Source organism: Astatotilapia calliptera, chromosome 20, assembly GCF_964374335.1.
Source record: "Astatotilapia calliptera chromosome 20, fAstCal68.1, whole genome shotgun sequence".
In the NCBI taxonomy this organism is placed as follows: Eukaryota; Metazoa; Chordata; class Actinopteri; order Cichliformes; family Cichlidae; genus Astatotilapia; species Astatotilapia calliptera.
This window is the reverse complement of record NC_137441.1, coordinates 29,936,041-29,951,564: the sequence shown is the minus strand read 5'-3', so window position 1 is coordinate 29,951,564 and position 15,524 is coordinate 29,936,041. Positions and strand designations below refer to the sequence as shown.

Below are 15,524 nucleotides of genomic sequence, written 5' to 3'. Positions count from 1 at the left end.
AGGATGTTTGTTAAGTCTGCTATATTTCGAACGGTAGATGAACTCCAACTAACACCAAGCTTTAAAATCACACTGTCTGATTGGACACTGTGAACACAGATAAGAAGCATTTTTTGGAAAACTGTTCTTCCAAATAAAAAGCTTGAAGAAATCCACAAATATCCTAAACAGTTTTATTATTTTTACATTCACAAATCAGTCTCTAACCTTTCCCCATTACTTGCTGCATGTCTGCACCAGAAAATCTCATTTAAGCTTAAGCTTGAAAGTCCTTGTTTATGGTTCACTTTGTGGCTTAATCTGTACAGGAAATGAATGTAGTTTTAAAATGTTCCCCATGTCGTGTTAACATTTTGCAATGTCTGTACCTAATGTATCTATATGTACTGTATATACCATCAATGTGTGTGTGCACACGGTACTGCACATAAATGCATCCCTGACGTTTCTCATTTCAAATATGTTTTAAATATTGATTGAAACTTTTTCCTGTTAATTTAACTTACCAAGCTTGAGTGCTTTTGTTAATCCTTAGAATATAACAGAATATAACAGTTAGAATATAACAGATCATCTATAACAAACAGTTATTATGCATTTTGAGTCATATTGCTGCCTTGATTGAACCTCCTCCTTGATTGATGGCTAATCAACATGGTTCTCTCCTTTGTCCAGATGACAGCATTTGGAGCATTCCTTCATAAAGGGGCGTTCTGTAGAAACTACTTTAACCTATTAGACCTGCTGGTCGTTGGTGTGTCTCTGGTGTCTTTTGGCATTCAGTAAGTGTGATTGTCATCAAAAATTGAGCAACTATGTTCAGATGATAAGTTAAAAACTACCGTTTTCACACATGTACTACATTTCCCTGAACCTTTCTAGACATTACCCAGCACAGCCATATGTGAAAATGGAAATGTGTGACTCAGTCAGAATGGACATTAAATGGTCTTTATCCTGCCATCACCCTAGTAGAAAGTCAGTGTAATATCCAATGTGAGAAAAGTGCGCGTAACTCACCAGTGAATTTATAGAATAAGTAGACTTCATGCCTCTTTTGTGTTTCAGCCGCACTCATGAATCCCTAAACATTACTTAAACTAAATCAGTAGTAGCTACTTAGGGTAATGGCCTAATTCAACTGAAAATTCTGAAGAAGTCATAAGTAAAAACAACTGAATTAACATGTTACATCTTGATTGTCTAAACCCTGTCTGTACTCTGTCACAGTTAAGTGGCTCAGCAGCTAAAACTTCAGTATACTAATACCTCTGTGGGGACATACCCATTAAAAATTACAACCCTTTTTTCCCTGATCTGTTTTTCTGTCTCCTATAGGTCGTCCGCCATCTCAGTGGTGAAAATTCTTCGTGTTTTGCGAGTTCTTCGTCCTCTCAGGGCCATCAACAGAGCTAAGGGACTCAAGGTGAGAGTGACAATATCTCTCTCTGTCTATGTGCATGGGTTTAGTTGTCTGTCTGAATTTGCACCCATGTTTGTGCAAACACACGCTTTTGTTGGTGACACAAACTGTATTTCTAATAGCACTGTAACTGTATGCTTTGCAGCACGTGGTCCAGTGTGTATTTGTGGCCATCAGGACCATTGGCAACATCATGATCGTCACCACTCTGCTGCAGTTCATGTTCGCTTGTATCGGAGTGCAACTTTTTAAGGTACAGCAATGAGCTATAATGGGAAACAGGCGCACACTGATTGTAAAATCTCACGTCTCTTCTGCACTTCACTAAATTAAACAATGCTTCTACCATAAAATAATAAAAAGCTATACAAAGTTTGGGATTCTTGCACAACACTGCAGCTGACATGATCTGCTTTCTTTTTTAAAGGGTAAATTTTATCGATGCACAGATGATGCCAAGTCCAGCCCAGATGAGTGCAAGTGAGACCTTTGATTCCTTACTGGTTTTGCTTGCATTTTCAGTCTGCACACAGCATATGTAGTTAATATTATCTTTAAATCCCAGGGGTACATATATTCTCTACAACAATGGTGACACTGCGCTGCCCATGGTGAAGGAGAGGATCTGGTATAACAGTGAATTCAATTTTGACAACGTCCTCATGGCCATGATGGCTCTTTTTACCGTTTCCACCTTTGAAGGATGGCCCACGTAAGTACTGTTTTATGTGCAAGATGGAATTTAATGTTTGATATTTATTTTGCTTCTTCCAAACTAAATCCTGTATTGCCACTGGATAGTAACTGATTATCTTGACTTTCTGTCTCCGTTTTGTCCCTACAGTCTGCTGTACAAGGCCATCGACTCCAACAGGGAGAACATGGGCCCTATCTACAACTACCGCATCGAGATCTCCATCTTCTTCATCATCTACATCATCATCATTGCCTTCTTCATGATGAACATCTTTGTTGGTTTTGTTATTGTTACGTTCCAGGAGCAAGGGGAAAAGGAGTACAAGAACTGTGAGCTGGACAAAAATCAGGTAGGAAAGTCTGTTTATGATTATTTCAAAAGCATGAAGAAATAATGCAACATTATAGCCAAATAATATCTTAATAATTAATTACTTGGTTATGAGTCTCTGCTTCTTTTTGCCTCAACAAACCATCAACACCATGGCAGCGTCAGTGTGTCGAGTACGCTCTTAAAGCTCGCCCTCTTCGGCGCTACATTCCCAAAAACCCCTACCAGTACAAGTTCTGGTATGTGGTGAACTCCACCGGCTTTGAGTACGTCATGTTTGTCCTAATCATCCTCAACACCTTATGCCTGGCCATTCAGGTAAGAACTATTCATTCTGTCTTTAAGGTAAAGTTGAACTGGGTTTACAATCACTACATAGACTTTGTTGCCAAACGTACTGACTCACTCATTCAAGTCAATGATCATCCAATCACGTCCATGGTCACAGGTGTATAAAACACACCTGGGCATGCAGACTGCTTCTACAAACATTTGTGAAAGAATGGGTCACTTGCGGAAGATCTGTAAAAACCGTGCAAGTCCAGCCATGAAGTTTCCTCACTACTAAATATTCCAGAATCAGCTGTTAGTGGTATTATAGTGTGTGGAGGTCATCAACATTCTATACGATCAATCATTACAGACCTCCAAACTTCATGTGGCCTTCAGATTAGTTCAAGAACAGTGTGAAAAGAGCTTCATGGAATGGGTATCCATGCCTGAGCATCTGCATCCAAGCCCAATATCACCAAGCACAAAGCAAAGTCTCAGATGCAGTGGTGTAAAGCACCAGAGCAGTGGAGATGTACTCTGGTGTGATGAATCTCACTTCTCCATCTGCAAGTCTGATGAACAAGTCTGGGTTTGACGGTTATCTGGAGAAGTACCCTTCTCCTGAAGGGTACTGGGTACAGTTTGGCAATGGCCCCTTGTTGTTCCAACATTACTTCACTCCGGTGCGCAAAGCAAGATCCATAACGACATGGTGCGCAAGTCTGGTGTAAAAGAACTTGACTGGCCTGCACAGAGTCCTGATCTCAACCCGATAGAAAACCTCTGGGATGAATTAGAGCGGCGACTGTGAGCCAGGCCTTCTCATCCAACATCAGTGTCTGACCTCACAAATGTGCTTCTGGAAGAATGTTCAAAAATTGCCATAAATAAATACAGAAGATTTGAAGCTAGTGTAGGTGAATATGGACGGTGGACATCATATTAAACCGTTTGGATTAAGAATGGGATATCACTCAAGTTCATATGTATGTGAAGGCAAACGAGCGAATACTTTTGGCAATATAGTGTAGCAAATAAATATTTAATTTATCAGTTTGTCAAATATTGCTGTGCCTAGAAATGTTAGTGGTTGAACTGATCTGATCTGTACATAATGAGTCTAAAATGATGATGTACAGTCTTTTGTCATATGCTGAAATACGTATTTGTTTCTTAATATTTGTGTGTTTAGTCTGTGCATATGTCTCTTTTCAGCACCATGGTCAGTCTCATTTATTTAACTATGCCATGGACATCCTGAACATGGTGTTCACTGGGGTTTTCACTGTAGAGATGATCCTCAAGCTGATTGCCTTCAAGCCCAGAGTAAGTCTCTTCTCTCCTCTCTATGATTTATTTTATTTTCTGTCAAAAATTGTCCTTAATGCAAAAACTTAAGTGTTTAAGCAAATTATATGCAGATCTATTCAAAGACCAATAGTACCTTAACTCTTTCCCACATGTAGATGACCACCTCTCTACCCTTAATGATGAGTTTTAAAATTCCAGTATATGCATTTATATGTTATATGTTTGTCATGCGCCGTGGTGCGCGGGCACGAAAGGATCCAGGTGCAGACTCCGAGCTAACAAAAAGACACTTTATTAAAACAACGAAAGGCGACCCGGGGAAAGTAGAGAGCAAAACAGAAACTAAAAATCCGGGGAAACAATGACACGAGGAAGCCGGGATCGGGACGGCGGGGGGCTGCAATAGAAAGGGGAGATGATTACTAGGGAGCCAGGAAGCAGGGAGAACATATCAGGACTGAGTTAGAGTAGGGGCTTACGATAGAACGGAACCGTGGGAGCTCGGGAGGGAAGTGTGGCAGTCCGTGGGGGCAGGAAGTCCGTGGAATGGCGAGTGGGCCAGGTGAGCGCCGCGAGATCCAGTTGAGCCGGAGGACAGGCAGGTAGCAGACGCCGAGTAGAAATCTGGACAGAAGTAGGCAGGTTAAACAAAGTTCCAAGCAGAAGAGAATGCACACTTTTCGTGGAAGTCTGGTTACCACTGTGGGGATGACTACGGACTGGCGTGGAGCATCCGTCAGCGCCGGATTAAGTGGATCTCCGTGTAATCACCGGGATGGAGAGCAGGTGTGCTAGTGATGGCCCAGCCCGGGGGTGTGGCTACCCGAGCATCACGCATTCCACAGACCATGACAGTGTTTATATGTTAATATAAATGCAGTTTGAGGACCATTAGATCAGGTTCCAGGTTTTTCCAAGCTGTGTAGGCAGAGATCACCCTCAGTAACTTCTGGAGCACCCCCACTCATTTTGTTCTGGAAGGAGGCCTCAAATATGACAGACACTGCTCAGTTTAGGAAAGCAATACAAGGGTTACCCCTTTTAGGCATTCAAAAGGGAAAGAGTTTTCCTCTAGATGTCCTTTTTATATTTTATCCCCAAAAAGATCAGTGTTTGAGTTTTTACCTGAAGACACTTTTAAGCCAGCCCTCTTTCTTCCTGTTCCTGTTGCCTCCCATCACGGGCTCTTTGCTCGAATCTCATCCTTCCACTGATTTCTTATCGTCACCCTCCTGTACCCCTCACTGTAATCTCTTATACTTTCCTGCATCACCCTCCTCTCCTGCCTCCCCCCTCTCCTCCTGCTGGCTGTGCATGCTGCCATATTCAGGGCTATGTCGGGGACGCCTGGAACGTCTTCGATGCTCTGGTGGTGATTGGCAGTGTAGTCGACATCATACTCAGCCAGGTAGAAAGACGTCAGTATGTAGAACTCTGTCATTCCCTCTTCCTGCTCTCCTACTGCTACTGCCACTCTCCTTTTTTCCATCCTTCACATCTTTTCTCCTTCCTTACCTTCCTGTCTTAAATTAGTGTTGAATAGTGTCTGCACTTGAAACGATCTTTTAAATCTTTGTCGGGCTCAATGGTTGATAAGCACCACAGGCCAAATATCTGCTAAATAACCTGAAAATCTGCTGTTAGCTTTCGGGGGCAATAAGTGCCAACAAACAGCATGTATTCCTTTAAGCCAGCAATAATAAAAGTTGGCACTCTCACAAGCTCAGACAGGAAAACCTTTTCAGCCTCGCTCTGTTATATCAAAGCACAACTTTTTGATGCTCTTTTCTTTCTGTCTTTCACACTTCTTTTTATACTACTTCTTCCTTTTCTTCCTGGCTTTGTTGTCTCTCTTTCTTCTTTTCTGTGTGTCTTTGTTGCCTGTGCTTGCAGAACTATTTTGCTGATGCATGGAACACGTTTGATGCCTTAATTGTTGTGGGTAGCGTGGTTGACATTGCCATCACTGAGATCAATGTAAGTAATCATTTATCGCACATGTCTTGCTGTGTCTTCCGCTGCAGGAGTGCCTTGCTGTAGCATGTAGTGTTACAAATCAAGGGCGCAGCTGTCTTTTTTTCAGGCATTAGGAATTATTTTTTGCAGTTTCATAACAGGAAAAGCTGCTGCTTTAAAAAAACATGTAATCGACTCAAGCTTTTTAACCCTTACATACTGTTCAGGTCAGATTTAATCTGTTTTTAGGTCATCTGAAGACTGATGACTTTTCCAAAAGTAACCAAAAATAAACAAAAATGAAAATATGTTAAAACTTTATACTGTTGTACAGTACAAACTAATGCTGTTCTGGGTCAAATTTGACCTGTATCTATTCAAATGAACTTTAGAGCCACCGGTGTGGATCATTTAAGGAAAACTGGCATTTTAGGGAATCTTGAAACTGTAAAGCCTGTGTCTTTATGTATTTTTTATGGGACAGTAATGAAAGAGTTCAAGGAAGGGACTGACCTATCAGGAGAATTGTGTTCCCACCACATTTGTCCAGGTTGCTGCAGAGACCTGCTGGTCTTTTAAAATAGTTAAACAGTGTAGGAATGATCATATATGGCGCACTTAAGGAGCAGAGGTCATAAGCGCCTGGAATGTGATAGAATAAACACAAAATAAACAAATTAGAATCCATCTACTCAGAGCTAACTGAGCTTAACCCTTGTGTGGTGTTCGTATTTTTGTTACTCAGCCAGTGTTCATGGGTCTGGTGGACCCGCTAGAGTTTTGGCTTTCCAAATTAACACTATCAAACAATTTTATGTTAAATTACTCAACAGATGTTTACTTCATCCCAATTACAAGACATATGAACAGCAAACATGGTTAATTTTTTCCCTTTACCTTTGTTAGATCACATTTATGAATTAATGTGCTTCTCGTTTTTCTTTTATATAAAATGTTATAAATAAATCAGTTATAATCAAGTGGAGTGAGTGGAAAGACACAACACATTTACACGTGAAAAAATAATTAATTGTTTAATTTTTCTTTTGAAAAAAACTGAACACGGGTCTCACAGACCCGAACACCATACAAGGGTTAAACTAACTGAGTGTAGCCGAGATTAAAAGAGCTCAAAAGAGGGCTTTGGGTCTTTTATAAGATTATAAAAGCACTTCAGTTGCCGTTCAGTGAGTGTGGGGAAACACGTGTGCGGTCATGTAAACAGATGAAATATGAACAGTATGTAACGGTTTCACCACTTTATTTAGTGACACACATTTGATAATTATTTAGTCAATCCAGAAAAAGGGAGACATTGGTTTTTGTGTCAGCGTACTGTGGTTTGAATGAAAAGAGTGAAAAAGGATCTTTTATTAAATTGGCATTAAAAAAAAAAGAATTGATAAAATAGCAAGTTATAAATTCTAATTAGATCTACTAAGATCTTGTTTCTTAATTATATACGTACTTAATCTGTGAATGAATTTGTTATACTGCTACTTCAAGGCAACTCTTTGTCCTTTTCTGTGGCTCATGTTAACACTGATTTCACGCTCTTTGCCACCTTTTCCATGTCATGATGTGTCTGTTTGAATTTTTTTGAATGACTGTTTAAAATAAGACACCTCCTGTAATTGAAATATAGAACTTGGTAGTAATAAACAAAATAAATCCTGCGACAGAAAGCTTGCTCTTTAGTAGAGCAACAGGTATTTGCATTCTTTTTTCCATGAATCTTATTTATGGTGTTACTGCTTAGAATATGTGGCGACAGGCTTACACTGCTGATCTTGTTCTTGTTGGTAAGTTTTGATGCTGTGTTGTTTGTGTTGTTTTGGGTTTTTTTTTTAAAATAAAGTTCCATCTGAGAGCTTTTAATGTATTCGGATGTTGAATGAAGCACAGGTCACTGATGATATGTGATGTTTGCAGCAGCACTTACCTGTGAATGGTTTGGTGCTGGTTCGTATGACTCGGATTAACTTTAGGCTTTTGGTTTCAAGTCGGCAGCCATTCCTGTTGTCAAGGTGATAGTGGAGCCAGGGGTAAGAAGCCCCTCCTCTTTTATTTAAGACCCTCACCCTTCTGTGACCATCCAAAAAAAAAGTCAAAAGCATCAGCATCTTTCTGTTATTACACTTTTTGCTCAGTTACTGCTGAAAATCTTTTTTAAATACCAGAACTGATTGAATCACTTGTAAGGGTTTGTGTTGAACTCTCAGTGTCTGTCACAGTCCCGTTTTGAATCCACCTGGTTTGTTGCATTTTGGCACCAGTTTTCAATCTGCTGTTTTTTTTGTCCCGTCTTGGTGCATGGCATGACACGCGGGATTAAAACTGGCCTTTTTGTCCTTCATTCTAGTGTAGCTCTGTGTAGCATTAGCAGTCAGGTTATTTAAAATGAACTGCTCTTGACTTAGCTCTTATGTATTTGCAGATAAAGCTCTCTGTAGTTGTCCACAATTACATGCACATTTAAATTTCCCGTATGTGCAAGTCCTCCAGGTCTGTTAATGGCATGGCGTTTAACACACAAGTTGTTCTGCATGCTTGTTTATTGTCGTCACTGTAAACAGTTTCTAAAGTCTAAAGTGGGAGGCTTTTTCACAAGCATTTAAATTTATTTGGTGTTGCTTGGTAACTAATATGTCCCATACATGACTCTCATAAAGAATGCATGTATGACTGACTGCATGAATGAACGAGTGTTGCATATCTTCATTAGTGTGCTGGAAAATGGAAAATGTTCCTTTTATTTCTTTGTCCCATAATAACTCTTGCCCTCACCCGCTTCAGAACACAGAGGACAGCGCTCGCATCTCCATCACCTTCTTCCGCTTGTTCAGGGTGATGCGATTGGTCAAACTGCTGAGCAGGGGTGAGGGAATCAGGACTCTCCTGTGGACCTTCATCAAGTCCTTCCAGGTGAGACTATAGCAGAGAGAAGGGACCCCATGATACAATATTATCACAGTATGTTATTATTGCCATTTTAAACATGCTGAGTTAATGCAGCAACATTTATTTGGATATACTATGATTTATCACCTTTGTTTTCCAACTACAAATCATTTCCCCTAAGGTAAACCAGTATCTGTATTATCTAATGAGATAAAGTTCTCAGTCTGTTCCACTCACTTAACCATTTTTTATTAAGGAGACAGACTGAACTGAAAACATATATTAACCTATTATAATGTATTATCAATATAATAAATATACTCATCTCTTTTGTCCCATCAAGTAAAAAATTCCAAAATAAGTTCATATGTTTGACTTAAATGTATATGATGTTTTTCTTCTTTATTTGTCCAATTCCTTGATCTTTGTCTTACCAAAACACCATAACACTGCACATTCCTTCAGAGTGCTCTGTCTTTTGATTTGCAACGTAAACTGTGGTGTATGGTGCTAATTCTCGGAGAAATATATTTTCCACCACAGTAAATAACTAACACTGCTTAGGGTTGTGATGAAAACCAAACCAACCAGAAGTAGAAGTATGTTGAAATGAGCTTGCAGCAGGCGCACTCGAAAAACTGATAGGGGCATGTTTTGTTGCGTAGAATACCAACATAAAATAGAAGCAGTTATGACTTGACACTGCTCAAGTTAAACTGCAGATTTCACAGCGTCCAAGTTCTTTTTTTTCCTCCCTCAGGCTCTTCCCTATGTCGCACTCCTGATAGCCATGCTGTTCTTCATCTACGCTGTAATTGGAATGCAGGTAATTTGTTAGGAAATGGTATCGTTACATGAAACGGTGGGACCTGTTAGACACCCTGCACAATATGTATGTCTTTCTTTGAGAGAATCTAAGCATTAATGGGATATTTCTTCTCTTTTTTAGGTGTTTGGGAAAATAGCAATGGTAGATGGGACACAAATCAACCGCAACAACAACTTTCAAACTTTTCCCCAAGCTGTCTTGATGCTGTTCAGGTCAGTATGTATTTGTACATAATAAATGTATCTTTATTTTTTATGTACGGCTGCAGCTGTGTTGACGTTGTTCCTCGTTCACTGTTAGGTGTGCTACAGGCGAGGCCTGGCAGGAGATCATGCTAGCCTGCATGCCAGGCAAGCTGTGTGATTCAGAGTCAGACTACAACCCTGGGGAGGAGAGGACCTGTGGCAGTGGCTTTGCCATTATCTACTTCATCAGCTTCTACATGCTCTGTGCTTTCCTGGTAAGCTTCAGCCATCTGACTGTGTTCAAAGTGACTAATTTTTACACGCAGACCTGAGTTTTCACTGTCCCGTGCACAGTTTCTGTTACAAAAAATGTTGCATGTTTTTTTCTTTCAGATCATAAACCTGTTTGTTGCTGTCATCATGGATAATTTTGACTATCTGACCCGTGATTGGTCCATTCTCGGGCCGCACCACTTGGACGAGTTTAAAAGGATCTGGTCAGAATACGACCCAGAAGCAAAGTTAGTACTTGGAACCAGTTGTGAAGAGTAGTCTGAAGCATTTTCTCTTGTTATTTATCTCTTAAATGGTACACTATACTAGTGTTAAAAACGACTCCATTAAATATGATAGTAATTTTTTATAATTGTAAATTCTCTAAAGTGTACATACTTATTAGGACCTGTGCCTGTAGTGGAGACTGCTTGCTTGGTGTGATGCATTTAATCTGAATGTGCTGTCAGGGGCAGGATAAAGCATCTCGATGTAGTTACTCTACTGAGGAGGATCCAACCCCCGCTGGGCTTTGGGAAACTTTGCCCTCACAGAGTGGCCTGTAAGGTGGGTTTCCACAACTTTCCATACAATAGCAATGAAGATAATGCACTACACTGCCACTCTTTTACTGTATCACCTAAAATACGTTGCAGCTTTTGTACATTTCACTCATTAAACTTGCAGTTTTCACATTACTAATTTAACATTAGGCGCCTCAGTGTTAATCTGTGTTTTGGATTCTTTTACAGCGTCTGGTGGCAATGAACATGCCCCTGAACAGTGATGGAACTGTAATGTTTAATGCCACCCTGTTTGCTTTGGTCCGCACTGCTCTCAAGATTAAGACTGAAGGTGAGTGTGCACCTTTAGCCGCTTTTGGATCTGCAGAATTATTGTTTGCTTTCTTATAGATTGGTTTAGCATTTTAGAGCTGTCTGCCATGTTGTGTAGTATGCAGTTGATTGCCTTTTAAGCGTTATGACATTTTGACTTTTTAAGTAGGAGGACTAAGAGGTGAGGCTAATGGGATCAGTGACCTGTTGTATGTGCAGCAGCTTAAGATTACAGCCCAGAGAAACCATTGCAGCACAGTGAAGTTAATAGGAGACAGATTTAAATGCACTGGGAATCAAGTCTTACATTGAAATCAGCATTAAATAAGGAAAAAACACATTTCAGTTGAATATTTAATGAATAAAGTAAGTGCGCACTTAAAGCTTCACACAGAAACATACTATTTAACTGAGCAGTTGAAAAGTATGTCACTCTGAGTTGAACCACTTTTATTTTTGTCACCCAAACTCAGTTGTTCCTTCCAGAATTAACACAAGAGGGCGCTATAGATCATATTTAAGTAGTAGTTCCTCCTGCAGTCCACTGCATAACCAACATGGCCCTTTAATTAAAAAAAGGTAACTTAGCACCAAAGTAAAGCATAATCATTAATTACAACTCATGATGGTAAGAAATGTTTTGACATATGTTGTGACTGTGTGTGAAAAGCAGACTTCGTACTCTTACTTAATTTTAACCTTGGTTGCACTTTTCAAAGGGAACCTGGAGCAAGCCAATGAGGAGCTTAGAGCTGTGATCAAGAAGATCTGGAAGAGGACCAGTATGAAGCTACTGGACCAAGTGGTGCCTCCTGCAGGCGGTCAGTGGTCGTTGTACACAAGTGCACAGGGACAAAACTGCTTTCGTTGCTTTCGTCAAGTGACAGTCTCTCTCATGTGTCTGTTCCATTCTCTTGCTCACATGATAAAAATAATTTTACAGATGGATTCTTATATGTATATATATCTTTTTTTTATATTTCCAAACAATAATAGTGGAAGCCTAAGCATGCTAAGTACGTCTGAAGCCAAAATAATTTTAAAGTCAACAAAAGAATCAAGACGGGTTCCTCGCCTTGTGATGTAGATCAGTAGGTGTAAAGGACAAGGTGAAGTACAGATAAGAATAAGCTTTATGAAACAGAAAACAGGAGGTGAAGAAGAACCCACAGGAAGCCTTTATCATCCTGTTTTTGCCTTTCTGAAACTGCAAGACCAGCTGTTTTACTACAACAAAACTTTTAATTTGTTGTGAAGTTAAGCTTATGTATTTCACAGAAACTCACCTTATTCCTTTCAGTTGAAAAGTGTCACTGTTACCCACAATGATGTGTTTCATATGTTTAACGATAACTCAAACAGCATCTTCTCATAAAGTAGTCAGTTTGTTGGAGAGTCAGTTTTATAATCTAAGTGAGAGGCTTTCACATTGTTGTGCTAGCGTAGCAGCTCCATCTTTTCTATGCTTGTACTGCATGTCTTTGTGCGCATTAGCTCGCTAACCGCTCTCTTTTCTTTTTCGCCAAGCCTCTCTGTTCTACAGCTTCCTTTGTTTTCAGTCACTGGCCTTCCTTTCTTCTCTTTCTGCCGTCCTGAGCTCTTTGGAGCAGTTCTGTTTTAGTCTGGTGGCATGAAGCTACTGATACCTCACTTACTTCATCGGGCTCTGTCCAGAAAGGGAATCCACATGTGGACATAGTTATGATCCCTTTACACCAGGATGCTTTTGTTCTTAAGAAAAACAAAAAGAGTCAGGGATTATTGGTTTTGAGATGTTGCTCACACGTGTAAAATCAGTTCATTCGTTTTCAGCAAACTAATACTTGAATTAAGGCAAGGAGTTCCTTAAAAACGCGAATCGTAAAAATCCCCAAATGCGATTTTTCTGGGGGAAAAAATCTTACTTAATTGTTAAGTAAGATTTCATCCTTCCTGTCGAGGAGTTACATGTTTTTGAAAATGAAATTGGTGAGGCTATGTATTTACTAAACTACAAGAAATTAGCAATTTCGAATGATCCAGTCATTCTTTTCTGCTTATCCAATCAGGCTCGTGGGGAGCCTGGAGCCTATCCCAGCTATCCCAGGTAGAGGCAGGGTCACCAGTCTGTCACACAGACATGACCAGACTTACTCAGATCATCAGTTTCTGATTTTAAAATACAGATGAGCATTTTTAAAATACCTTTTTTGGCTCTATATCTTTGGTCCTTTCTGAACAGAGCCCTGTGCAGCTTAACTCTGGCTGTGTTGTGTGTGTAGAGAAACGAGTCTGATACCTAAAGATGGATCATAACCACATAAAGGTCACCGCTCTCTTTGGACCCCTGGAGGGAATATTGGCCACAACATTTGTCACGTTTACTCAGTTCCCCTCCAGTTAAAATGGGTTATGGAGAGGTGGTGACAAACCGAGAGAAAACCACTTGTTTCTTGCACACAGTGATTCAGCTGGCTTTTTTTGTTATTGTCCAGCATCTCTCCCCGTTCTGCTTCAGCAGCGACTTATCTGAGAGAATTAGAGCCAAGCCCAATAAGCCTCCCTGCATGGCAGATAGTGTGCACTGTCATCGCTTCCCTTCTGGCTAAACTAAGTTTATGTTTTGTGTCTTGATAGAAGATCTGTAGAGCTTACCCTTGCTTCTATAAACCTTTTACTCTGCTGTTTTCTTGCATGCGCTTCTTGCTACAGATCATATCATTGGTCTAACACATAAAACACTTCTGCTTGTCTGTCTCTGAAATCATAGATGCTTAAATTTTAGTTAAGTCTTCAGTCACTGTACAATATGTGCAGGCATAAATGCTTCGGTTTATTTGAATTGATAATAAACATGCGTCTGCGTCCTTATTTTTATTTTTTTTTAGAAATCTGTTATATAAACTTCATTTTTGAAGATTGTGCTTCACTTTTTTGAGCGAGGTTTTTGTGTATTTGTGGTTTTTTGTATGTTGCAGGAGTCTTTCATAACTTCGTGCATTTTAGAAATGAAGCAAGATACAAGCTGCAGGCTTAAATGTTATCAGTCATCAAGATTAATCTTGCTGTACATGATTTTCTGAGAGCAAACGTCTTTTGCAGAGGTAGACAGTCAGATACTCAGCTGTTATTAACAGTTAAGAGTTTATATCTTTATTTCTTTGTTTACTATGAATCTGACAGTACTTAGTAATAGGCCTGAGAAAAGACATATTTTTCATGTGCTCAAAAAATGTGCTCATGCATGCAGCAGTTGTTAACCTCTTGGAGCTTCTTAGGCAGAAAGGTCAGTGTCCTGGTTAAGCATTGAGGATTTATGGCATTTTGGGATTATCGGTCAGTACTCTTTTGGCATTTGGAATAAAGCTAAAATATTTGGTTTCATTTCCAAGATGTTGTCTCTTTTCCCAACATGTTGCAGTAGTGGTGCTTCATGATTGTGATTTTTTTTTAGTTGTGAGGACACATTAAATGTTCTCTGAGCTGGTGACATAGCAGCAGTAGGAGTAACTGGCTGAGTATTTTGAATCTTGAGTGCATGGATATGAGCTGATTTTCGGTGTTGAGGTGTTTTGGTGTTGACCTGGGAGGCTTTGGTGTGTCTGCTCACTCAGATGACGAGGTAACAGTGGGGAAGTTCTATGCCACCTTCCTGATACAGGACTACTTCAGAAAGTTCAAGAGGCGCAAGGAGCAAGGTCTTGTGGGAAGGCGCTCATGGGAGAGGCTGAATACCACCTTGGCTCTACAGGTGAGGAAAGTGCAATGTTTCAGTCAGTCAATTCAGTGCACAGTGAGTAATTTATGGAGTCTAAGTGAGCAGTTCATCCAAATTAATTAAGGTGAGCACTATCAAACAGTCAGTTTTGACTCATTTTTGCAATAAAAGCCTTTCTTTGTGCTCATCACATTACGGGCACATGAATAAACAATAATCACTACCTACTACAAGTCACTGAGTCAGGTGTTCTGTGGAACTTTCCAATGAGACCTTTGGCAACATATCATAATCAGGAGTGGGGGAATCATGTGGGAAATCTGGAAAAACCAAACCCTGTTTGCACGCAGTCTGTTAACAAAAGAAGAGAAAGCATGTCTATTATGATGTGGGTGCAGTGGCTCTTGCCTTTCTTCCCGTCTTTTGCAAACATCAGTCAAATCTGAAAAAACTCTAAAAGATTGATGACAATCTTTAAACAGATGTTTTGTTCATTTGTTCGGGAAGATTTCTTTTCATGCATGAGAACATCGAAATGTTTGTTAACAACAATACTAATGAGGTTTGCTTTGACACACGTCCTTTTTGCAGGCTGGCTTGCGTACACTGCATGACATTGGACCAGAAATCCGTCGTGCCATATCGTGTGACCTCCAGGAGGAAGGACTAGTAGATGAAAATGCAGAGGAAGAGGAGGAAATCTACAGAGTAAGATTTCCAGAGAAATTCCCCTGATGTGCACAGGAGTGTGTTAATGCGATTCCTACGAATGTCCTTTGTTGTTTTTGTTCTTAATGCCACTTAACTCTGTGA

At 40.0% G+C, this 15,524-nt stretch overlaps 1 protein-coding gene and 1 long non-coding RNA gene across 14 annotated transcripts in view; one reads left to right on the top strand and one right to left on the bottom strand.

The window, feature by feature from the left end:
* cacna1db (calcium channel, voltage-dependent, L type, alpha 1D subunit, b) overlaps positions 1–15,524 on the top strand; it is an 88,299-nt gene that overhangs the window by 56,181 nt on the left and 16,594 nt on the right. For 8 of the 13 annotated variants that reach the window (XM_080294980.1, XM_080294979.1, XM_080294977.1 and 5 more), the window contains 20 exons: positions 676–782; positions 1,339–1,426; positions 1,569–1,676; positions 1,851–1,903; positions 1,989–2,135; positions 2,268–2,469; positions 2,610–2,768; positions 3,939–4,049; positions 5,928–6,011; positions 7,994–8,035; positions 8,787–8,915; positions 9,652–9,717; positions 9,841–9,932; positions 10,021–10,180; positions 10,299–10,426; positions 10,649–10,745; positions 10,931–11,033; positions 11,734–11,835; positions 14,608–14,744; positions 15,303–15,419. In XM_080294980.1, the coding sequence (XP_080151106.1) occupies positions 676–782; positions 1,339–1,426; positions 1,569–1,676; positions 1,851–1,903; positions 1,989–2,135; positions 2,268–2,469; positions 2,610–2,768; positions 3,939–4,049; positions 5,928–6,011; positions 7,994–8,035; positions 8,787–8,915; positions 9,652–9,717; positions 9,841–9,932; positions 10,021–10,180; positions 10,299–10,426; positions 10,649–10,745; positions 10,931–11,033; positions 11,734–11,835; positions 14,608–14,744; positions 15,303–15,419 (2,232 nt within the window). The remainder of the gene's footprint in view (positions 1–675; positions 783–1,338; positions 1,427–1,568; positions 1,677–1,850; positions 1,904–1,988; positions 2,136–2,267; positions 2,470–2,609; positions 2,769–3,938; positions 4,050–5,927; positions 6,012–7,993; positions 8,036–8,786; positions 8,916–9,651; positions 9,718–9,840; positions 9,933–10,020; positions 10,181–10,298; positions 10,427–10,648; positions 10,746–10,930; positions 11,034–11,733; positions 11,836–14,607; positions 14,745–15,302; positions 15,420–15,524) is intronic. The other 5 variants (XM_026154064.2, XM_026154068.2, XM_026154062.2 and 2 more) reach the window with 1 other exon arrangement.
* Positions 4,311–4,884, bottom strand: LOC145422957 (uncharacterized). The gene is made up of 3 exons (XR_013904111.1): positions 4,733–4,884; positions 4,514–4,658; positions 4,311–4,431 (listed from the first exon to the last, which is right to left on the bottom strand). It is a non-coding gene; the product is annotated as an uncharacterized LOC145422957 (long non-coding RNA).